The sequence below is a fragment of the Salminus brasiliensis genome, chromosome 2, assembly GCF_030463535.1.
Source record: "Salminus brasiliensis chromosome 2, fSalBra1.hap2, whole genome shotgun sequence".
Taxonomy (NCBI): Eukaryota; Metazoa; Chordata; class Actinopteri; order Characiformes; family Bryconidae; genus Salminus; species Salminus brasiliensis.
Genome location: NC_132879.1, coordinates 51,301,171 through 51,325,395, shown reverse-complemented (window position 1 = coordinate 51,325,395; position 24,225 = coordinate 51,301,171). Strand labels below are relative to the sequence as shown.

The 24,225-nt window shown below is 45.4% G+C and overlaps 1 protein-coding gene across 6 annotated transcripts in view; it reads right to left on the bottom strand.

Annotated features, from left to right (window-relative positions):
- The window catches only part of lmo3 (LIM domain only 3), a 50,644-nt gene extending 28,525 nt beyond the window's left edge, over positions 1-22,119 (bottom strand). Inside the window, exons 1-2 of one of the 6 annotated variants that reach the window (XM_072673095.1) lie at positions 22,059-22,119; positions 12,691-12,904 (exon numbers count right to left, since the gene is read on the bottom strand). In XM_072673095.1, the coding sequence (XP_072529196.1) occupies positions 12,691-12,896 (206 nt within the window). In that variant the 5' untranslated portion in view covers positions 12,897-12,904; positions 22,059-22,119. Of the gene's footprint in view, positions 1-12,690; positions 12,931-15,744; positions 15,849-16,449; positions 16,643-17,830; positions 18,309-21,314; positions 21,730-22,058 lie in introns of those variants that run through there. The other 5 variants (XM_072673096.1, XM_072673094.1, XM_072673097.1 and 2 more) reach the window with 5 other exon arrangements.
- Positions 22,120-24,225: the final 2,106 nt, after the last annotated feature.

Sequence of the window (24,225 nt, the reverse complement as noted above, 5' to 3'; positions counted from 1 at the left end):
GAAAGCCTGGCAGATCATGGTCAGGCCAGAAGAAGCGACGGGCAGACCGGTGGTAATATATGCATGGAAATGACCTGCAGCAATCCTCACAAAGAGGGGCCGGGAAAGGTCAAATAGCCTCCAAACTACGCTCAAGTTTAATTAAAAAGACAAAGAAGAGTGTAATTTCCATACGGCCAGCCCAGATTACTACTCTTCATGTAAGAGAGCTGGGGCCTAGCTCTTTTAGGAAGCCCCGGGACCCCTTCCCAGAAGGCCATGCGCCATCTTCCCTGTCCCTTTGATGTCAATATAGTCCATTTATTAAGGGCGTAAAGGTTAATCTCTGAGGAGCAAGGATATCAAATGGTTTGGAGGGCAAGAAAAAGGAATTGGCGAGAATGTCTGCCGGTGAAAGTTAAATTTAGTCTGTCAGAGAGCAAAAATGATCACCCCTCTGAGTCCAGTCAGCAGGTGCTTGATTTAATTTCCTCATTAACTTGCTGCAGTTTCTGCAAATTAATGTACATCGGGGAAAAAAATGAAGACTTGGCTTATACTTATACAATACAATCATACATCATGTAAGCCAGCAAGAGTTTGCCTTAACACACGTGACATAACCTGACGAAAACAAATACTGATAAAAAAAATCAAAGCACTACTACAGCCAGCAAAGAGAATTAGAATCAAGCCATTGCAGATGCATGTCTAATATATAAACAGGCAGTGCCAACAGGTCGGGTGTGTTACGGACTGAAGCTAGTAGCAGGTCCAGTACGTGAAGAGCTAATGAATAACCTTAAGAGCGTTGCTCTTGTTCAGAGCCTTTGCTCTGTCAATACAAATCAAACCTCAGAGAATTGTATCACTACATAACAGGGGGTAAAAAACCCATAATGGCAGAAATCAATACAGCAAAAACAACAAGGAACAGCAAGCTGCCGGCAAACAGTTTCTTCCACTTCTGGGATGATAAAAGATAATATTGCACTCAGCAGGTAGCTGTGGCATAAGGCAGTGTGTTCCACTGCTAGCATGATGCCAGTCAGCCTAGCTACAGCAGCTTTACCTGAGGTACCAAGAATCCATAATAATAATAATACCCGTGCACAAGACCTTGCAAATTCATTGTGACTCACTCTTGCCCTCATATCAACTGTATAGTTTTTTTTACTTTGCTTAAAGTTATGTATTTTAATAATGGGTGAGAAATATTGACCAAGTCAGAATCAAACAGTGATTCAAAAATCTCTTTATCCTTAAAAATATACTTCAGAGAAATTATAGACAAGAGGTGGGGAACAGAGCAAAAAAATAAAATAAAACAAAATGTCTGGGTGAGAATTGATTTCTTTCTCTTTTTTAAACATTAAATTGCAATTACGAAAAAAAGGAATTCATGGTGGACATTTGCCTTCCATTAAAGGCCTATGATGAAAAATGGGGTAGTGAGGGAATTCAGTGCAACAGCAACAGTCTGCAGCAATAAATCCACAGGCGCTCCGTTTCCTCCTCTGGACCAAATCAACCCCATCTCCAGCCCCTGGGTGGCCCTTTCTGATCAGCAGCAGGGTCAAAGTTGACATTTAATCTAGCCTCAGACTCATGGAGTCTGTCCACGCATGGCGCAGTCAGAGCCGTCCGACATTTCGCTTCCCATAAATCCACAAAACAAATAGGGGGAGAAAAACTGCATCCGTCCACCCCGCCACCTTTCTATGGCTTCCCTAGCTGGGCATGAGAATGCAACAGTGGCTGGGAAAGGTAGGGAGGATTAGGCTTTTATATTCCTCTCCCAGATTAGATGGAAATCATAACACAGACCAACTCACCGAACTCTGACCCCTCCGAAACCAATTTCATTTGGAGAGATTGGAGTGATGTAGCTGGATGTCTATGTGGTACCGCAGAGAAAATTAAAGCAGGATTTGTAATGCATTCAAAGAGAAAGTACACGGGAGGGGAGGTTAGCATGAATAAATTGCTGTCACTAGCCCCCCGACCAACCCCTCCCTACCCCCCAGCACCCATGCACGCCACTACCACCACACATCAGCAGTAACATTTATTTTAATGCGCTTTAAGAAGTGGTCGAGCTGCTGGAGGCAGGGTTGTGGCAACACTTATTTCCAATCATTTTGACCACTGACACACCAAGATCTAAAAGGGGATCCATTAGAAAGTTCATCCATCTTACGAGCAATTCATTGGAATTTTCTTTAGTGCCCACCGTAACTTCCGGATATCCCACACCATCGATATTGGTACTGATCAGCAGAAGCTCCACACAGTTTTTACTTAATGTTCTGCATCCGTTTCAATTTAAAGGCACTGTCGGAACCCTAAACCTGGATGAGGGAACGGGGGAAGGTGTGGAAAAAAGAAAGGTTGATGAGGGTGGGGAAAAAAAAAACCACTCCCCTTGCCCCGCTCCGCTCTAACAGATAACTTCCGTGCTCTGGCTAAAGGTATGCTTAACAGCGCCAGGTAGTGACATCTTAATTTTTCACGACCGCAAACATGGCCGTGCTCTAGTCCCCAATCACCCCCATGCATTATTCCTGCCTTAAGCATTGATTCTCTGGGGAAGTAGGAAGGGGGGAGGGGGGCATGGGGGGGTATTGTTTTACAAGGCGCCCAGCTGCGGCCTACTTGCCTCGCCCTGGGTTCTTTTCAAGGAGTTGTCGTGGGTGACCCCCTCTGGCTGACAGTTATTAATAATAACGCGCGGCGGGGAATAGTTCACCTTGTGGCGATGCAGAGGCCGCTGCAGCTCACAGCCCGACTGGGGAGTCTCCGGGGGCAGGAATCATATGACGAGCCGCGGGGAACAAATAATACAGCCTCCGACCAGCTCCGAAACAAAAACTCTGGAGCTTCTGGAACTTTCTTTGCATGTTATTTTTTATATGATATATAGGCCTGATAAGGTTATTTGAAGAAGGTCTAATTTGTCTCACACATTGTAATGTATGATGTGCAGTTTGTGTGGACCTGACCTTCATTCAAAATGATTCAGATTCTATACACACACTGCATCCATATCAACACTGTTATGCAAACTATTTAATTCTGAAATGGAAGTCTGTGTAAAAAGATTTTATATATTAGGGCTGCACGATATTGAAAAAAAAAAAACTGACATTGCGATTGCTGTTCTGCGATATCAAAAAATACAGGAATTTCCACCAAATAATATGATATCGTGCATTAGGCAATAATATTGAACAAGGACATTGCACAACCATTGTGTATGTGCACACTGCAATAACGATGATGAAGCGATATGTTGTGCAGCCCTAATTGCAAGTAATTTTGAAGCATTTCTATTGGTCCTTTCATTTTTCATGAAATTTTGGCACAATGTTATGTAATGTAATGTAATCTGCCTGATTGTGAAATGAGCATAGTCTCACCATACATCTAATGTTAGAACAGACAAAAAACAACCAGCCATGACAGCCTTTTTATAAATAACTATGCTCTCTTAATAACGGGGCGTTTAGTTCATCAGGCCTAAATATGAGCATACTGTCACATAATATACTGTAATGTATCACAACAGTGATGAACATCACCAGCTCCAGGCTGTATCTAACCAGTCTCTTCACCTGATCAAGCTTCTGTTTTCACATCAGAGATGGAAAGGTTCAGGAAGTCTAGAAAGTGGAAATGCTCACCAGGATTTGTTCCAACTGCCTGGCCGGCTCTAGTTAGCTCAAATCAGTACAGGAGCTGCTCAGGCAGTTGGAACAAAATCCTGCGAAGAATTTTTACTGTCTCGACCTGAATTTCCACCTCTCCTTCACATAGGCTCCATAAATATCAGACTACCTTGACTTGAGTTTTAACATTTGGCGTAACCTGTAATCAGACTTTCACCTTGACGCATCATCACATGTTTTTAAACCCCCTTTTTTCATTTTTACAGCTCCAATCTCCTCTGAACTGCTAAACCTTCATGGATCGATCAGGCTGTGGCATTCAGGACCATTATCCAGGTTTGATTTGTTCCTCAAATAGAAATAAGAGCCAAAAAATAAGCATTTTTTGTGAGGTGTGTTCAGCTGTGTAGTTGTGTCTTCTACACATTGTCTTTCTGCAATGAGTCACATGGGTCTTACAGCTCAGATTATTGATGGGTTCAAATGAGCAAGCTCAGCTGCCAAGATGTCAGTGTCCAAGATGTGTGCTTCACAGACTAATCAAACGAAGGCTCTTGTTACTCCTCTATGCCAGCCTCACATTTAAAGGCATCACAACTCAATGTTTAATTTTACGATATTGATATACTGATGTATATTCACGGTACGTACGTCTGTCTTTGTTTTTCATTCTGTTACTATTTGAGTGAACAGTCTTGCTTTCTCCCTCATTTTGTCTTCATTAATTCCTTCAAGAAGGTGGTTTGATTTTCTCAAGAATTTATCAGAGAATTTCTACAGATCCCTCCTGTCTTTGTATATTCTGTATTTTGTGTATATTCTGTGTGTATTTTGTATTTATTTAATATAATTTTCATATCTAACTTTATTTTAATATGTTTAGTATGTATAAAGTTTTGTCCTCCTGTAGTGTATCAACCTGAGCCTCACCACAAGCATTTCAATGCATACATGTTCAATGTCCTGACATGTTGTGCAAATGACAAATAAACCTGAAACTTGAAACTTGAACTTGAACTAACGAATTCATGATATAGACAAAAGTATTGGGAAACCTGCGCATTCATTGTTTCTTCTTAAATCAATGGCATTAAAAAAAGAGTTTGGAGTAACTGTCTATACTGTCCAGGGAAGGCTGAGGATGTGATTGCATTCAGTGACAAGACCATTAGTAAGGTCAGAAAATTGAATGATCACCACCCCACCTCATCTACGTCATCCCTCACCCCAAAACTACTGGATGGAGCATCAACCATCATTCCAGAGAACACAGTTCCACTGCTTCACAGCTCAACGGCACTGCTGGCATTAGGCATGGTGTCAGTAGATTCATGTTGATCTGCTCCAGAGTGTCTTAATATATTGGCAGTAGTTCTCTACAGGGACTAGACGAGCTGAGTGTGTGTGTGCATTTGCAGATCTGTCAGCAATTGAACTTAAAGTAGCCGAATGCATTTACTAGAAGGGGTGTCCACAAAAATTTGGACATGGGGGTATGATATCGCCAATGTTCTGTTTCCACAATTTCCTTCCTAGTTACTTTATCAGCTCACACGGCTACAGCAGTTTAGGTAAATCAGTCCCTTCACTGAGGCTAAGAGCGCGAGTGTCCTAATTTCCAACAGCGAAAGCGTTCATCATTTTGATAAATGCCAGCTCCCTTTCAAAGGACGAGACAAACTTGCTGTTGACATCAACAGAGTGAGAACAAAAACAAGCCTACTAAAGAAAACCTGCATCCACAAGGGCCCTTGAGGAGCACTAGCAAGGACGCGGGCTTGGGAGTAGGGGGACCGAAGGCGATGTGGGGCTACCTAATGAGACCAAGAGGATAAGGAGGTAAAGAGTCCGGTGCCGCCGGCCCATTAAAATCTTCACCGGGAGAAGCCCTTTTGTACACAGTGAGTGCTCTATGGTAACAAGTGTTGCCGAGACAGAGGGCTATCAGGGTCTAAGAGACACTGTGCAGACGCTGAATCCACACCTCAAGTGCCTCTGATCTTGCGAGACTAAAGGCGGCTCCTAATAGAGCACACTCTCCATTTGCCTCCTCAAAGCCACTGAAATGTCCTCTTTTGAAATGGGACCTCATAAGTCTGTGCTGAGCAACTGAAGACTTAATGAGCGCTTTTACAAACGAGCACGACATCTTCTCGTCCAACTCGGGGCTTAACACTCTAACCCCACTTCAGCGGTGTGAGAGTTTGCTGCAACAGCCTGAGAGCATGCAGTAACTGGGGCTGCACAATAGGCTTTATTGTAATATGTGGCCTTTGCAAGGAAAGATGAGGGATGCGACATGCAAATGAGCGAAGTGTTTACTGTGTCCGACCAGCGTCCTGACCAGCAACACTGTAATATTTATTTCGGTGTTCTGTGGGTAGTAGATGAATCGAGGTATCCCCGTAGTCCAACCAACAAGAGCTTCAGGTCAACCTGCTGCAGGTCCGTGTTTAAACCATATCAAGTGTTTTTCTTCACTGGAAATAAGCTTTACAAGAGGTCGACAGCACGAGGACACTGCAAACATTTGCTGACACAGAGATCACCCCAAAGAAAGCAGTATTCTTCACAAAGACAAGAAGGAAGGGGGTGGGGGATCAGCCTTCTTTGCAAAAATAAAAAAGGTGAAAGAAAATATAGCACAGGTGCAACCACAGGTGCATCCAGCAACATTGTGTTGAGCACAATGTGTTTTCAGAAGTTGACCTTGAAGCACTATGGAGATTTGTCAATGAGGAGATGACACTGCTGACAAAGGTGGAGCATAACTCCTCATAAAGTGTCTTAATGTTGGAAATTTTGCATTCCAGGAGCATTCGCCCGAGACGTTTCCGAATGAACCTGAGGCTGTTCTCTATAGCTGTTTTTAACCTCATCTATTTAATATGTGTAGCCCTAATGCTTAGCTCAATCTGGACCTCTCTCCAGACAGCAAAACGTGCTCAGCTTTATGCAGCCTGTGCACAACTGCAGTCTACACGGTTTTCTATATTTAATGACACAAAGAGAAGAATGCTCCAAGCATTGCAGCACAAATTATCACTTACATTAGAGGACCTTCTCAATGAAACTGGTGAGTGCACAGATTTTTGTTGGAATACAATATTAATGGCCACAGTGGTACTGGTATCACATTAGTATTAGTAGATACACAGCATGTTTCAAACATCAATACTGGCACAAAAAAAACATTTAAGCAACCCCAGGAAGCATCTGAATTTCACTAATTTTCTGGACTAAGTCTCAGTTGCAGATATGGACATGGCTGAACTGGCTTCAAACTCACTACCCTGGGCCATAGTGGCAGCGCAGTAAACAGCTGAGCCCTTGCCTGGACAGGTTAACGTATCACCCAGCCTTGCTGTAGCATCTCGATCGACAAAATGTGCTCGGTATCAGCCCCAACAACACTGATTGGCCCATCTCTAGTTAATATTAGTATGTAATATGTATAGCCCCACATTCAACATGTAAACAACATGTCTCGGACACTAGGCCTAAATGAAGCGTATGTAAATGTCATGTAAAACTTCTGAAACAAATGAAATCCCTGACTTTCACTAAACCAACTGAAAAAAACTGCTCATTAAAAGGTTTTGGAGAGGTGTTTGTTTGTTTGACCTATCGAAGAGTTTAATGTGATCGCCATGATCTCTGCTAATGCATCTGTAAACACTTGTAAAAGGTTGTTGTTCAATGCAAATATTTTTCCTACTACACATAAGAGGCCCAGAGGGGTGCTTTATACACCGATATGTTTGGATTATTAAACGAGAAAGTATACTAGTACTTACATAGTTTATAGCAGCTGTCAAGGTGATTCACACAATAAAATCAGGAGTGTGACACATGAACTACTAATATAGACATGCAGTGAATGACAATAAAATATTATAAGTAATGTTACATAAAACATCAAATACACACTAAAAGCATAATTTCTTGCATAATTCTTAGTAATATGTCATTTTGCATTAATAGCACAGTCAGTTGAGTCAGTTAAGGATTACACCAGTGTCTTGAGATGATGGTCATTATAGTCTGCTCGTCCCTGGGGCACGTTTCACCTGGAGTTTGTGGACCTGCTGTCCCACATTGAGAACTGGGATTGAGGTCTGGGGATTTTGCTGTTTGCTGTTCAAGTAAAACCAGCTAAAACATGTTAAACCAGCCACACACAGATCTGAACCTGTGTACCCCTACAGTCGTCATTCTGGAGTCTCAGAAGTTAGTGGAAGAGTCTCATGTGACTGGTGTAATCTTTACCTGACCTGACTGGTGCTGACTGTTCCCACAGTCCATCTATGTACTTATACACACACTACTCAGTGTGAATGCTCTTTGTAGGCCATTAGGAGGGTGACCAAAGCGAAAGCGACTGACCGAGGAGTCCTGCCTATTGCTCCACAGTGGCAGAGTGCAGAGAGACTACTCCATATGAACATCTGCACTGGTCATTAGGTGCAGAGTTGGCCTCAATCTTTCAGCTAGCCTCAGAGAAACTGGGGGGAGAGAGCCAATGACAAACTGCAGCAGGCTGCACTGCACTGGTCCCCGTGGAGAGCCCACGCTAACCTTTCACTGACGACACTACGGCACTATCCTAGCACTGTATCATCAGCGAACAATTAATGAGCTGACGTGAATTATCATACGGCCATTAATTCATTGAGGACACAAATGTGTGCCTTGAAACTTTCCAAGTTTTTTTTTTACGGACTTTACGGACTCTTGCGTGACCTTTTTGCAGTCGTCTTTAAGTCAAATGATGAATGACTGAAAGAGCAACACGCGACTGCACACACCTGCAGCACACCTGAAATATTCGATAAATAGCTGATTGGACAAAGTTATTTGTGCACACCAAAAAGGAAAAAACCTCCAAACAATATGTCTCTTTCTTTAAAGTCATTACTCTTTGGGCCCCTGACCCAAATGCAAAGTGTCTGGGGCCCATCAAGGACAAATCCAAGGCATGAAATCACACCAGAGCCAGGAACACTGACAGACTGCAGTGCTTTTGTAGAAGTGCGGCATCTGCAACTCTGGATGGAACGTATGATCACCTCTCTGATGGGCACATCGGGAATGCTGGACTGATTATAAAAAAACAACATATATATATATATATATATATATATATATATATATATATATGATAAATATATTCAAGTCAATTTACCTTAATTCCAGACTTGTTCCAGATAAGGCAAATGTGTTACACTTTGTTGATCTTTTGTATGACAGACAACACACAGCATGCATGCGAATCCTGCACTGGCTGCGATATAGCAGATGCAAATATGAAAAAGTCAAAGATACATTTTCATGGTTCATTTCCATGAGTTTATACAGGACAAGGTGGATGTGGTCCACAAAGTTGCTTCTGAATGAGTGAGGGAGACTAGAAGTTATTACAACTAAACCATGCTTTACATGTCGGTTATCTTTCACCGATAGCCTGCTTTCCAAAACGGTAATAAATCCAGTCATGTTGACGGCTTCTGTGAGTTGGCTTGCATTTACAATCTTAGTAAAACCACTGTAGAGGAAAATTGAAGTTGGATTAAAAAAAAATGAATGAATAGATAGATAAATAAATAAGTGGTCTCCCTGTGCTGTCTTTAAAATGGATGCCTGAAATTTACAGTTTTCCATTAACTGATGCCTAACAGCTTTTCCCCCCTGCTTGCATCCTGGCCTTGGCGGATGGCTTCTCTGTCTGTGGCTACTCTCTGTAGGCTGCGACACAGTTTATTTCTGCCACCTTCCCAACTCAAATGTGTCCGTCTCTTTTTTGTCTGGGCCTTTTAACGTTATCTCTCCGTGCTCTGTGAAATGCAACCACATCAGCATAAACACTGCTATTGCTGTTATTACCTTTATCAATAATGGAGACGTCAACACAGTATCAAAAGAATCATTTGGCGATAGCGCGACCCAACACCATAGACCCACATTTGGAGTGCAACACAAGAATCGAGCCGGGCGCGATAACACCTTCCATCAATAATTACCTTCTCAATGCTGTGAATATGAATCGACTGATTTTCTCTCCCCAGTAACTGCCAGTCGGAGACCAAACACTTCCTGCCCCTCCGCTGCCACTAAGGAAAGTCCCACGTTCTACTTGATAATACAATAAACAGCGAGGGAGATGGGTGGAGGTTTTTTTTTTTTTTGGTTGCTTTTTTTAATTTGTTTTGTGTGCGTCGTGATAGGGATTATTATTTCTCAGCTGGTGGGATCACATTGCTCTTGGTTGCTCATGGTTGTAGACCCCTGAAGAATTCTATTAACCCTGGTTATGTCAGCCTTAATAACATGCCACACTGCTAAACAGGGCTGGATTGATTCTGTGTGGATGGAAGGCAAGGGGGGGGGGCTGGGTGGCTGTGTATAATAAATCCAAGCATAATTCACTTTTAAATAGAAAGCTGAAATAGAGCGCAGAACAAAGAGCGAGAGGGGGATTAAGTCCCCCTCTTATCTCTGTGTCCGATGGCGGCGCTAACTTAAGAAAATAAATAAGGGAACGATCGGATCGAGGCGTGTGAGTCGAGAGGTAGTGCTTTGTAAGAGTGGCCCATTGATTGTCTCGTCGATGGAGACCGCTTTTCTTTTGTGGTGCTGCAAATGCGATGTGAGGAGCCGGGCCTCAGCCATGTTTGCCATTCATTAAGCGCCGGCCAGGAGATGCCAGGAGGACGGGCCACTTGCGTGATAGCCACAATCAAATCAATTCAGTCACCTTGAACTTTGATGATGAGGAAGACAGAAAGAAGTGAGCGCTGCCTACATCCTGGCAAACACTGACAGACATCAGAAAGATTCAGGCAGTGGCTGAATGGAATAGAAAGAAAAGAATTACACAACCCTGCACTTTTAATTGCATTATCAAAACTAACACTAACAAAGAGGAGCCAGCTTCCACAGCTGAGCACATTTATTGTCATCTTTCTTCACCTGATGTTGTTTTATGGCAGAATGTACATAATAAGGAATATCAATGTAATAATGTTATTGTTATAGTGATCAATCACATCATGTTATCACCCTGAGAATGTCAGAACTCCTTGAACACTGAAAAGATGCGTGCATCATAAAAATGTAAAGATTTAGACCCATTACACCTAGCCTGTGATTGCCAGCAGCTAGTGTATAGCAACTGCACTAACTGCATTCAAGTAGCTGAGTACATAGGACGTCAGTCGATTGTGGCCTTACTGCCCTTTATTAGTCTATTTGATTAGCTTCACCCCGTTGCATCTTGGATAAAAAAATTTATATAATTTTATAAAAATATCGTAAAATATTGTGATGTTAAATGTTATCGCCTACCCACAGCCTGTGTGTGTTGTCCTGACTGGAGATGCGCTTTACCAGGGTGCAGCCAATGAGGCTTGATGTAGGATGGTAATCTGAGCACAGTCTCAGCCCTCTGGCAGCGTTTCCCTCTTGTCTCCCCAAAGTCTGCTCGTGCGCGCCACGCCTAATGGAGACCCTCATCCCTCCCACCCAAATTAAATGAACTGTGACTTCGCAAAGCTCCAAGCTCTTACTGTAGCTCCAGCCGTTTTCACAAAAGCCCAGCATGCCTACAGCGCTTCGATGAGTTTGCGTACGCTCGTATGTGACACTGGTGTGCATTTCTGACATTATCTAAGAACAGAGTTCACTAGAGCTGATCGCATCAAGGGAATCTTTTTACGTATGTGCTTGCATGCAAGCAAGTGAAAACACAGCAGGAAGTCCAACTGGAGTCACATCGCCCCACAGATAGAACAGTGAAATAATATCAGCCCTTTGGAAATCTTTCGGCCGAACATCTCATCGCTGTAATGATCATTATCGTCACCACTGTAAACTTACAGACAGCAGACAGATGAGGCTGTAGAATAGATTAACCAGCAGGTCTAACATAGGCTAATTTCTAATATGATTTTGAGAGGGTCTGTATTAAAGCATTACATCAAAATAGGCTTTTTTAAAATCCTACATTTTGCCACTATGGTCTGATGTTTCTGTTACCAGCAGCATCATGTTAAAAAAAACCAAACTATTCAATTTAATTTTATAATTGACCTCACAATAATAATAATAATATTTGAGGCAGCTCCAAACTGCTACACTAACTACTTATACATTCAGAAAAGTTTATTTGCAGTCATTCTTTTGTGAAGGAATAGAAATGAGGCCAGCGTCTGTGCCGTTACTGGGACACCTCGGTGTGCTTGCAGCTGAGCCAAATCGCACTAAAAAGTTTGCAAACAAATGAACCCGTGTCAGTCTGGTGCTGTCCGCCTTGCTACAATAGTGTGAAAAGCATAGTAGTGCTCACTAGACTGGACACGAAGTCCTCGTTCTATGAGAGAAAATTAACAGGATCTGGGGTGGTCTAAAAAGCTCAATGCTCCAGCACAGTGATTGGATCTAACAAGTGAATTCCTTCAAGCTGGAGCAGAAACATTGGCTTTTTATTAGCTCATAAAATTCTCCCCTTTCTATACAGAGTACAGCATATGTAAAGCCATGGGAGAATGGTAAGAACACCATTGCTGCAAGTAATCAGGGCCTATTAGACGTTCGCTTTCACAGGGAGGGCATTTAGAGGAGGCCTTTTCTTGAATGTGGCAAATGTAGCGTTTGATTTCAGGCATCAATCAGGAAAAATCTCAAGACCTCTTTTCACTGTTCTTGTAAATTGCAACTCCTTTGCTATCGTCTACCCCAAATGTCTCCTCTTTCTTTTAGATCCTACAGTTTATCTCTTCTGATGAAGAGATTTTATTTATCTTGCCCTCTCTCAAAAGTGACATGTTAATCACCACACACTTTTTGCGTTATCCCTATTATTATTACTGCTCAGCATGACAGTGTAATTAGAACATATCTGACCATACTCTCGAAGCATGCCTGTGTTCAATACGCTGACACGCTGGTTGTGCTAAAAGCACCACAAAATGTATGTCCATACAGTGGCTGGTGAAGATGGACGTGAGCTGTCTCAGAGGAAGGTGAAGTGGTGGAGGACTCTTACCGGAGGTAGTCCCGCCGGCACAGGATGAGGTTGGCTTTGGTGTAGAGCGTGGAGCCCACCTCGCCCAGGCGACAGTCGCAGCAGGCACACTTGAGGCAGTCCTCGTGCCAGTACTTGTCCAGGGCCTTCAGCAGGTAGCGGTCCTTGATCTTCCGGTTGCAGCCGGCACAGCCTTTTGGCTTCGTGTCCGGCTGGACGGAGAGCATTTGTATACCTGCAGTAATGAGAAAAGAGTGCACACTGTGAGAAAATAAACGATAGCTTGCAATTAGCAAGTATTTTTGACAAGTACCCCTTGGCTCATTAATACAATACAAAGTGAGACCCCATATATGCAAACCTTGGATCATAAATACAGATTAGATCCAGTGGGAAGAAATTTGGCAAGTCAACAAGGACAAACATATTGCTACTTATCCACTTAAAAAAAAAAAAAAGACAGCTAGCCACAGCTGCTAGCATCTCCCCTTCTCCTTCTCCTGCTCTTACTCTTTCTTCCCCCTCTCTATGGGAGGGGCCAGGAGAAGCTTGCCCCCAGAGCAGCCATTGTGTAGCCCCCATTTAGGCTCTGAAAGGGCTTTGTTGGGTAGAGAGGGAACAATGCAGGCTCATGCAGACGGCCTGTAATTAGTATTCTCCCTCCATACAGAGGAGAGTGAGCTCTACCCCACGCCTGCACTCCCGCTCCCCTTTTGTCCTGCCCCAATAAGTTTTTGTCCTCCATTACAAGTGTGTCTGATTCCCGCCTGTTGTGCTGACACCGGGACAGTACGCCTTGCTCGCCTCGCGCTGCCGAGAGAACTGTCACAGCCGCGGTGCCTACACTGAATGTATATGTTGCGCAGTTCATTGTAAAAGTGCAAGCAGAAATAAGGGTAAAGTTTAAGCGAAGGGAAGTTGCTGGAAGACTTTGGCACTGGAAGCTGGAAGCTGTGCGAGGCTTCAACTTTCTATACTGAAACAACAAATAAATGAAATGTTAGCCTACCACAATTAAAACAGTAGGTAAACAGGTCTTTATATATCTCTAAATTATAAAGAGCAGTCATTTTTTATGACTATTATTTTATCTAATCTGGATCAGCATATGGGCGATAAGCATGGACAATCACTTCGACACATTTCCCTGTACAGTAAAGAACACTCCACTCAAAACTGACTGCAGGGAAATTACTGTCCATGGCAACTGACTGTACCCTCTACACACAGCGAACAGTGAGAAGGTGGAAAAACAACCTTTAAAGTGTGAATCCAACAGCAGGTATACGAGGATCTACTATCACTTAGTAACAAAAATGTAATCCTGTACAAACCAGAGCAAAGCGCCATGCGATGACCCCGCTCAGCTACAGAGCCGCTCTAAAGTTGTAGGAATTTGTAAGTTACAGTGTTAAAAAAAAAAACACAGGCGTGAGTGTGCAAACCATCCAAAGGCCACAAACCCCTTTCAACACATTTGTCATTTGAATGCAAACAAAATGCTCCTTTGCTTAGAAGTTTTTTTTTTTTTTAAGAAGCTGATTAAAAGTGAAGCATTTGTTAAAAAAGAGAGAGAGAGAGAGAGAGAGAGAGAGACGGGGGGAAAAAAGCAGAAAAGGACTGCCACTCTGTTTGCGGTAATGAGCGAAGCCATTGCATTTAAGCCGTTGAGCTTTTAATTGGCTGGATGGTGAGTGTGTGTGAGGAGCGCACGGCTGATCGCCTCTGCTATGCGAGCTTCCTCTTCAGCAGCACTCATCCGCACCAGCCCGGGGAACACAACACAGCCGCCGCCTCTCATTACCCAGCCAAAGAAGTTCCAGTTTTTACTCTCCTCTTACTTCTGCCCGACAACTAGTTTGAGTCGATGGCCCTGTTCTGATGAGGGCATGTCCCAGGCTGTGTCCAGAACCGCACACAGCAACATCCTGAGCGGCATGTCAAAGTAGCACGCCATCGTTTGAGTACAGTAATTAGTACAACGTGTATACTGAGGCACTGAACAACAGGCAAAACAGTACGTCCCCATTAGAGCACATTCATTAGAACAACGGGAATCGGAACATGGCCCTTTTCTGATGAGTGCATGTCCTAGGCTGCGTCCAAATCTGAATGCTAAGATGCTAAACAGCCTGTTAAACTAGTACACCACCTTTGTAGTACATGCATTAGTACCAATTCTGAGCAGTATGTCAAAATAGTGCAGCACAATGCGATTAGATTATTAGTACGGCATGCATACTACGATACTGAATAGCATGTCGATGTAGTGCACCACTACCTTTTGTAGTACGCTCATTAGTACAATACATATCAGAACTGGTTCGAGTGGACCGTCCTAGGCTGCGTCCAAATCTAAATGCTAAGATACAAAACAGCCTGTAAAACTAGTGCACCACCATCTGTAGTGCACACATTAGTACAATTAGTACAATATGTAGTACGTCAAAATAGTGCACCACCATTTGTAGTACACTCGTACTACACTTGTACAACGGCCCCTTTCTGATAAGTGCGCCAAGAACTGCCTGCTAAGATACCAAGCAGCCTGTCAAACTAGTGCACCACCATCTGTAGTACACTCGTTAGTACAATGTGCACACTAAGATACACCAATACAGTACACAACACCCTTTAGTAGACCAGTAACTACAATAACATGCGTACTAAAGTCAAAGTAGTACATCACCATCACCATGCGATACATTCATTAGTACAATGTATTAGTAAACAAAGGTACTAAGCAGTATATCAGTGTAGTACCGCACTTTTCAGCTGGACACTCACTACGATATCATGCATACTAAGATACTGATACTAGTACTAGTACTAAGATACTAGTATGTCAAAACAGTGCACCACTATTACATGCATTAGAGTACTGCATGCATATACAGAGACACTACACGTCAAAGAACGTCACTACGGCATTCAATGGTATACGTGTACTGTACTATCTTATAGTACGGCTTTCGGATACAGCCCTATTCTTCAGTGCTCTGCCTCCTGATGTCCGGGGTCTAAAAGAGGAGAATTGCTGGATATTCTAGCTAGCCCAAATGGCCTCTAACCCACCACTGTCCTCGGGTCTGTCTCTTTTACAGTCTTTACTCGAAATTTCATCAGGATGGTTCATTTAGCAGTTTCGGAGACTCTTCTTCGTGCTCTTCTTCCTCAGCTTTTCCTCTCACCGTGTGTTTTTGAGCGATTTTAGCGAGACTTGGGCAAAAAGTACCAATTTGACCCACCCCCTACCCCTTACCCCTACCCCCCTCCTCCCATCTCTCTATCTCTCTCTCTCTCTCTCTCTCTTCCTCCACCCAGCCCTCCCCACCACCACCCTGCTTTCAAGCGCGTCACAGCTGCGCGAGCCGGAGATGCTGACATTTCACCCGCTTATCACTTTAATTACGGTTGCCATGGCAGCGCGGTGCTTGGAAAAGGCCAATAAGATCTGCTACAGAGAAGCCAATTTTCCAAGCGGCTCGCGACACGAACGAAGCCCGACCGTTAAACTCGGGGACCGTTAAAAAAAGGCGTTTGAAGACGGGTAACGGTGGAAACGGCGGAAACACCGTTCCGGAGCGGAGGAGAGGCGAAAGGGGAAACGCGCGCGCACACGACAAATAATAATAACAACAACAACAACAACAGTAAACGGGATCAGCAGGGACGGAATGGGCACGCGCGCTGGGGTGAACTAGCGGTAAGAGGCACGGCTAGAGCACGGGGACAGCGCGGCGACTCGCGGTCACGCGGCGGTAACGGCCGCACGGTAACGGTAGAAAAGCACACAGTGAAGCTCTTACCGAAACTTTTCTCCCTTTTCTGCATTGGTCGACCCGCTTCAGCGCCTCCAAAAACACCACCACACACACCATGCAACAAGAGGAGGAGGCGCGAGCCAAGGCTGTTTCCCCCCCGGTCTTCGTAAAGTGAGCAGCCGCGTGCGCGCTCGCTCTCTCTCTCTCTCTCTCTCTCTCTCTCTCTCTCACACACACACTCTGTCTCTCTCTCTCTTGCTCTCTCACACACTCGCTCTCCCTCTCCCTCTCGCTCTCCCTCTCTCTCCCTCTCTCTCTCTCTCTCTCTCTCTCGCTCTCTCTCTCTCTCGCTCTCCCTCTCTCTCCCTCTCTCTCTCTCTCTCTCTCTCTCGCTCTCTCTCTCTCTCTCTCTCTCTCTCTCTCTCTCTCTGAGGGCGGTTCGCTTTTGTTAGAAGTAACAAATCCAGCTTCGCCTCACAAGAGAAGAGGGAGAAACGAGGAAAACACCAATCAACGGCGCACAGTCGGACCGCCGGTGCTGATGGTAGAGCGGGATGAGAGAGTGAGGCATAGAGAGAGAGAGAGAGAGAGAGAGAGAGCTAGAGATAGACTCGCTATCGCCGCGCGCCACACGCCGTTAACACCGTGCGTCTCGTCACGAGCGGTGCTCGACTATGAAATTAGATCCAGCCGCAGCCGCCGCGGAGGGACGGCGAGCAAAATGACAGCGGACGACAAAGCGGAGGCATAGGCTCAGGCAAACCCCTCCGCGGCGCCCTCGCAGTATAATCCCCCCGCTTCACTCACAGACACAGCAAACAGGGAGCCGCGCGGAGCAGCAGCAGCCCGTGCGTTTAGTCTGGACTTCTCGCTCGTGCTCGGTGGACAAAACTAACAGACAACACGTGCAATAATAATCATAATAATATACTGAAAGGGGGAAAATATACACGTACAAATATTAAAAAATTAAAATATTAAATACATATAGCGCGTGGCAAAGAAATAGTCCTTTAAAAAGTATAATAAAAACGTATGCACGTTTTTAAAACGTTGTAAAAACGTTGTTAAAGCACCTTAACAGCACTACATGAAGAGTTGTGGACCCAATTAAACTCTTAAAGCTCCAGCCAATGCTTAGCATAATGAAGACGCGTGCACGTCGTGGAAACGTCTGTAAACTACCTGAAAGATGCTGCTGTTCCAATACAGCCCTAACAGCCCGTATGAAGCACCGCAGACACGGATACAATCAAATCTCAGGAGGGGGTCGCTAAATTAAAACCCCCGTTTCTTAACTAAACTAAGCCTAAAAGAGCCCAAAGTGTGTCCTCCGCCGACCACCCCTGCACAACACACCCCCCCCCCCACCCCACCCCAAACTCCACTCCACTCACCTTCTTGACCAAGTTGAGCAGAAGGTTCACTCCGGGCTCGAGCTCTCACTCCCCCCCTCAACTCTCTGCTATCTCCGAGCGGAAAATCAACAGTAGTAAAGTTCAGGGGACCGACATGGCGCCGCGGCGGCCGGACGACAGCGAATCTTCAGGTGGAAAATAACGAGGTCCACATGGATCGAGGTACGAACCGCTGCTCGGACCCACAGCTACAGGTGTTCTTCTTGCGCGAGCCCTTCATAGACATAGACAAGACCAGAGTAGACTAGACTAGACTCGACTCGTGCCGTGCAGCGGTGCGCGAGCAGCAGCCGTGCGTCGCGAGCTTTACCGCGTTACTGGAAACCGGTACAGAGAGACGTTTTACACGGCGAGGGAAAAGGTCGTTCACTTATAACTGATAGTCGGAGTCGCGTGCGTGCGTGCGCGCGTGCGTGAGTGTGCGCGCGAGCGCGCGTGCGTGCGCGCGTGCGTGCGTGCGCGCGTGCGTTCGCTCGTTCGCTCGTTCGTTCGTCTCTACACAAACTCTCGCGCGCTCTCCTCGCCTGGCGCGCGTGCGGGGAGGTCGAGCCGCGCGCTCAAACGACTCTGGTATTCTACTTCTCTCCTACAGGTTTTTTCTGGGTTTTTTTGGGGTTTTTTGGCCCGCGCGACGTGTTAGGAGCGTGCATGCTATAGATTTAGATTAATTTGCAACTAATTGCGAATTCAGGATCTTTAAAAAAGATGTGCACGTGCCGTGCAGGATCACCGCACGTTCTGAAAGAGGGACGTTCAGCAGAAGCAAGGCTGTGGAGTTGTATAGAGGCCACATGCAATCAAAAATGGGACTCGATCAACTACAAACGATCAACTTTGCAGGCCCAGATCTGACCATTACCAAACTCCACCTCGGCGTGCACCCTGCTTATGCAGTGTGTGTGTGTGTGTGTGGGGGGGGGGGGGTGTTAGCCTAAAGAGTTTGTGAACTCACCAGCTGTGCTGAAATTCTGACATCTGTAGCACATCTCTTTTTAGAGAGTGTTTCTGATCTGCTTACACCTCGCGCTACTGCAGATATGATTGATTTCCACTGGTAAACACGTGTGCGTGTGGGTCTGTGGGGTAACTCTAAGCTCGTGCTCAGTCTTTACTCCCTTTAGCGCCTATTGATGTCTGCATTGCACACATAATGTATATATGGACAAATGTATGTGGACACCTGCTCATTCATGTGGACTCATTTATTTTTCCTTGAAATCAAGGGTACCGAACAAAACATTACCCAGCTTTCTACTACATTTTGGAGGAACAAAATTGCTGTGAGGATTTGATTGCATTCAGCGACAAGAGCAAATGTAATTGAGGTCAGGATGTTGGATGATCCACCACCTCACCTCACCCCCAGCTTCCTAACTCAGCCCAAAAGTATTAGACGGAGCCTGACCTCGACCCCACGCCTGACATTGGGCCAATCCAGGTTCAGGTTCATGTGCTCCAGGGGGTTCTAGTGTATTGGCAGTACTTCTCTGCAGGGACTATACACACACTGTGTGTGCATTTGCACATCTGTGCATTCATTAGAAGGGGTGTCCACTAACATTTGGACATACAAGGTATAAACACTCCTAGTGTAGCCTAGCAGCTAAAAGATTAGCCCCCCCCCCCCCACCCCCAACAGAAGTTGTCCCTCTTGTGTAGTCTGGGGGCGAGGAGGTGATGGTGAGGAGGTGATGGTGAGGAGATGATGGTGAGGGGGTGATGGTGAGGAGGTGATGTTGAGGAGTTGATAGTGAGGGGGTGATGGTGAGGAGGTGATGTTGAGGGGGTGATGGTGAGGAGGTGATGGTGAGGAGATGATGGTGAGGAGGTGATGGTGAGGGGGTGATGGTGAGGGGGTGATGGTGAGGAGATGATGGTGAGGAGGTGATGGTGAGGGGGTGATGGTGAGGAGGTGATGGTGAGGAGGTGATGGTGAGGGGGTGATAGTAAGGGGGTGATGGTAAGGAGGTGATGTTGAGGAGATGATGGAAAGAAGGTGATGTTGAAGAGATGATGTGAGGAGGTGATGTTGAGGAGTTGATAGTGAGGGGGTGATGGTGAGGAGGTGATGTTGAGGAGATGATGGTAAGAAGGTGATGTTGAGGAGATGATGGTGAGGAGGTGATGGTAAGAAGGTGATGTTGAGGAGATGATGGTAAGAAGATGATGTTGAGGAGATGATGGTGAGGAGGTGATGGTAAGAAGGTGATGTTGAGGAGATGATGGATTGAGGAGATGATGGTGAGGAGATGATGGTGAGGAGGTGATGTTGAGGAGATGATGGTTAGAAGATGATGTGGAGGAGGTGATGGTAAGAAGGTGATGTTGAGGAGATGATGGTGAGGAGGTGATGGTGAGGAGATGATGGTGAGGAGATGATGGTGAGGAGATGGGGTCAGAGTTAGCGAGTCCACCGGTAGCTCGCGGCCTCTTGCCAATCACTGTGGCTAAAGCGCAGCGCTAATGAGATGGGTCATAAAACGCTCCTCGCCACCATTATGAGTGATGAGATGCATTAAAGCTGACAGGGTATTACCTGCCAGTAATTAGGTTTTGTCATGGATTGAATTATTTCAAAGCGGGCTATCTGCGTAATCATGCAATTTGCGGGGGAGAGAGAGAGACACACATAGGGGGAGAGAGAAAGAGAGAGATGGGGAGCGCGAGGCTGGCTCTTCTCTCCTTTTTTGCACCCCCTCCCTCTAACGACCACTTCATCTCGCGCATTATCACGTCAATTATTCAGCACAGATATGTGTTAGTTATGAGCTGAAAAACGGCAGTGTGTGTGTGTATATATGTGTGTGTGTGTATATATATGTGTGTGTGTGTGTATATATATGTGTGTGTGTGTGTATATGTGTGTGTGTGTATATATATATATATATATATATTGGCGAGAGAAATAAAAGATTCGCGCGCACGCTTTACGTCCACAGGCGTCTGAAGTTCCCGGTCTGCTGTAACGCGCGAACTTGCAGGCACTCGCATAAACGCAGGCACACACAATCCCTCGCGCTCCTGCAGCGGTAGGACGCACCGCGCGCGCGAGCTCCTCCTGCCCCTTCACGCGCAGGAAGATAGAAACATCTCCTTACAACAAACTACAGCAACAGTGAGTAAATAAACACGCACGCACACGTCGCCGTAAGCCTCGTGCCGTAAGCCTTCATTTAAGGCACGAGGGATGGATGCCCTGCCATTACTCTACTGCACCTGCACATCCAGCCCCTCACACAGCAGCACGACTGTACTCCTCTGCTCCTAAAAGACCACCCCCCCCCCCCCCCCCAAGCATGTAAAAGTTACCAAACACACAAACTTCATTCAAACACACGCACGAGCCTTGTAAATCATAACAGAACTAAACGCTCCGCCCTTTTTTTTTTTTTTGGCGCGCGCGTGCACGTGCAACCTGCGACTCAAGACTGTGAAAGACGCGAGAAGCCTCAGGATACTGTACCGAGCAAAACAAGCAGCAGCCAAGCTGGTGTGCTTCAGGTCTAAGCCTGGACTGGATCTCCTCCACCTCCTGCTTTGGGTCCAGAAAGCAGCTCGTCTCCTTTCCTTCTTTTCCTCCCTCCCTGCAGTCTCCTCCTGTCCTGTCCTGTCCTGTCCTGTCCTCTCTTCTCTTCTCCTCGCCTCGCCTCTCCTCTCCTGTCCTGTCCTCTCTTCTCTTCTCCTCGCCTCTCCTCTCCTGTCCTGTCCTCTCTTCTCCTCTCTCTGGCAGCAGAGTCGAGGCGGACCTGAGCCGGCCCTATTTAAGCACCTTCCAGCAGGTCCCTAGTTAGCAGCGCGCTCCAGCTCATCCAAGAAGCTGACAAGCACCGTTAGGGAAGGCAGCGCATGTTGCTCTAATGGACCTCATTAAGCTCTACTTACAGATGTTCTCTTAACATAATTGATCTGCAGCGAGTTGAGAGGACGGCAACCTATTCCCCAGCCCCCAATTATGGCCCGGTAATTAGATCCCCAACCTCCAGCTCTCCACATTCACCCTTCCAACATTCCGAAATATCAAAGTATCTCTTTCTCTCAAAGCAAAAACCCTCCTGCTCTGCTTCCCCCCGCCTCTCCTCCCTCCCTCCACCACCACCTCCACCACCATCACCACCACCTAACCTCCACACCTCCTCCTCCTCCTCCTCCTCCTCCGTCTCCCAAAGACTCCATCCCTCTGACAGTATTGACAGTCAGATCTGCTAACCTTTGTAGTGAAGCCAGACTTAGTAGTGCGCTCACTCCAATTGACAGAGCTCAGTCTTCTTTTTTGCTGCCTCCATCCATCCCTCGCTCTTTTTTCTCTCTCCCTCTCTCTCTCTCTCTATCCCCTCTCTCGCTCTCTCTCTCTCTCAAGCTCGCTCGCTCCCCCTTTTTTCCCCTCTCTCTTCTCCCTGCCGAAAAACCACCCTGGGAAAGAGTGAAGGATGGTGTGCGAAAGGGATGAAACGAAGGTGGGGAGGAAGGGAGGGCGAGAGCAGGAAAGGATGGGAGGGAGAAGGAGATAGAGAGAGAGTGAGAGAGAGAGAGAGATGGGGGGGGGGAGAAAACAAGTTTGTACTTTTGATAAAAGGTTGTAATGATAATATCTGTCAGGGGAGGATCTTTTTTTATAATGTCTTTTTATCTCTGATAATTCCTCTGATGGCAACTCTGAGAGCAGCTGTGAGAGGAGAAGAGGCTGGTGGCGTGAAGGGTTTGAGGAGCGATGGCGAAGCGTTTATAATGCCAATCAGAGCCACTCCTATTACCCGTCTAATTAGCGAGCACGCTAAAACACAGAGCACTTAAGGGAAATGGGGATGTCACACTTCTTCACTTAAAAGGGGAGACAGTTTCGTCACACTGGGAGACAGAGGAAGCGCGGGTGCACTCGATGCCAGTCATCGGCGGGCACGTTTTTCTGCAGCACAGGTTGCGAGCGTGTTTGTGCCCTTCAAAAAAAAAAAACAACAACTGCAGACTGTATAGACACAACAAATCAAGCTGTAAGCAGCGTCAACATTCAGACAGCTGAGTCTTAAAACAGCCGACATCTGAAACACTGCTATTCAAGAACATCAGTGCGAATTGACCGTAAGCCCTTATAGGCTGATTATTTATTCAGTTCAGGAATCAACTACTTGTAGACACAACAAATCAAACTGTAAGCTATGCTTAGACGTATCACACGCTACATCTACATTCAAAGGAGGATTTTACAGTTTTAAAACGTGTCCATAATGTAGTTGCTGGGATGTAAACAAAGTCATTCAGAGTAGTTTGGTGTGAAATGCTTCATTGTCAAGACGCTCACTGACTCAGATATCTTTATAGTGGTGGTGACAGGAACTAGGTCACGATATCTGTGTCTGATGTTATATCAACACAAATATAACACCGCTGTGCGTCATTCTGTAAAAAGTCAATTTTCCTCCTCAATTTTAGATTAGCCAATTACCCAACCCACTCGTTACTACTCTCCTCCTATCGCATGTAATGCTCCCGATACCGGGATAATGAGGACACTCCTCCAGCACATGTGCAACCAACCACCACCTTTTTTCAACCTACGTGCTCAGAGGAAAGCACTGGGTGTCCGGTTTTGATGAATCAGCTAGCAGACACCCACGCTGGTCAGCATCACACTAAAGTGATGTGGGGAGCAAGAGAGAGAGAGAGACATCTACCCACCCATAGAGAGCTAGGCCAGTTGTGCTCTCTCAGGCTCTGGTTGCTGATGGCAGGCAGCATGACCCAGGATTCGAACCAGCTATCCTTAGGTCATAGTGGCAGCGCCTTAGTCTGCTCGACCACTTGCATTAAATAAAATGCTCTAGGAACACTCTAACAATAATACAAGTTTAATAGTTTACTATTAAAATAATAATAATAATAATAATAATAAATGTCAGTCACATGCCCTTAAAATCGTCCTAACCACCCTGTTTCTAGGACCCGACCATAAGCACTTTAGTTACAACCTGATACGACCATAATAAGACACATGTAGGTTTTATGAGTTTATGAGATTTTTACGAGATTTTGCACCAACACCCTGCATTCCTCTCCATCATGTATGTATTTGTTTTAATATATAGGTCAAAACCTTCTCATAAAACCACAGTAACATTACATTTTAGGAAACATTTGAATGGCAGCTGTCCTGTCACCGCCCCTGTGAATTATTTGAGTTTCTCTTGAATGGCTCATTTTAAAAGAAGGTACTCTAAACAACTGTGTTTACATCTTAACGACTAAATTATGCAGACGTTTTGAAAAATCAATGGAATTCCCCTTTAAGCGATGCTTTGAGAGAATATTACAAATGGTGTAATTCTAGAACATCAATGCAAACTGACTTTTCCTCATTAAACACTAGTCTTATCATTCAT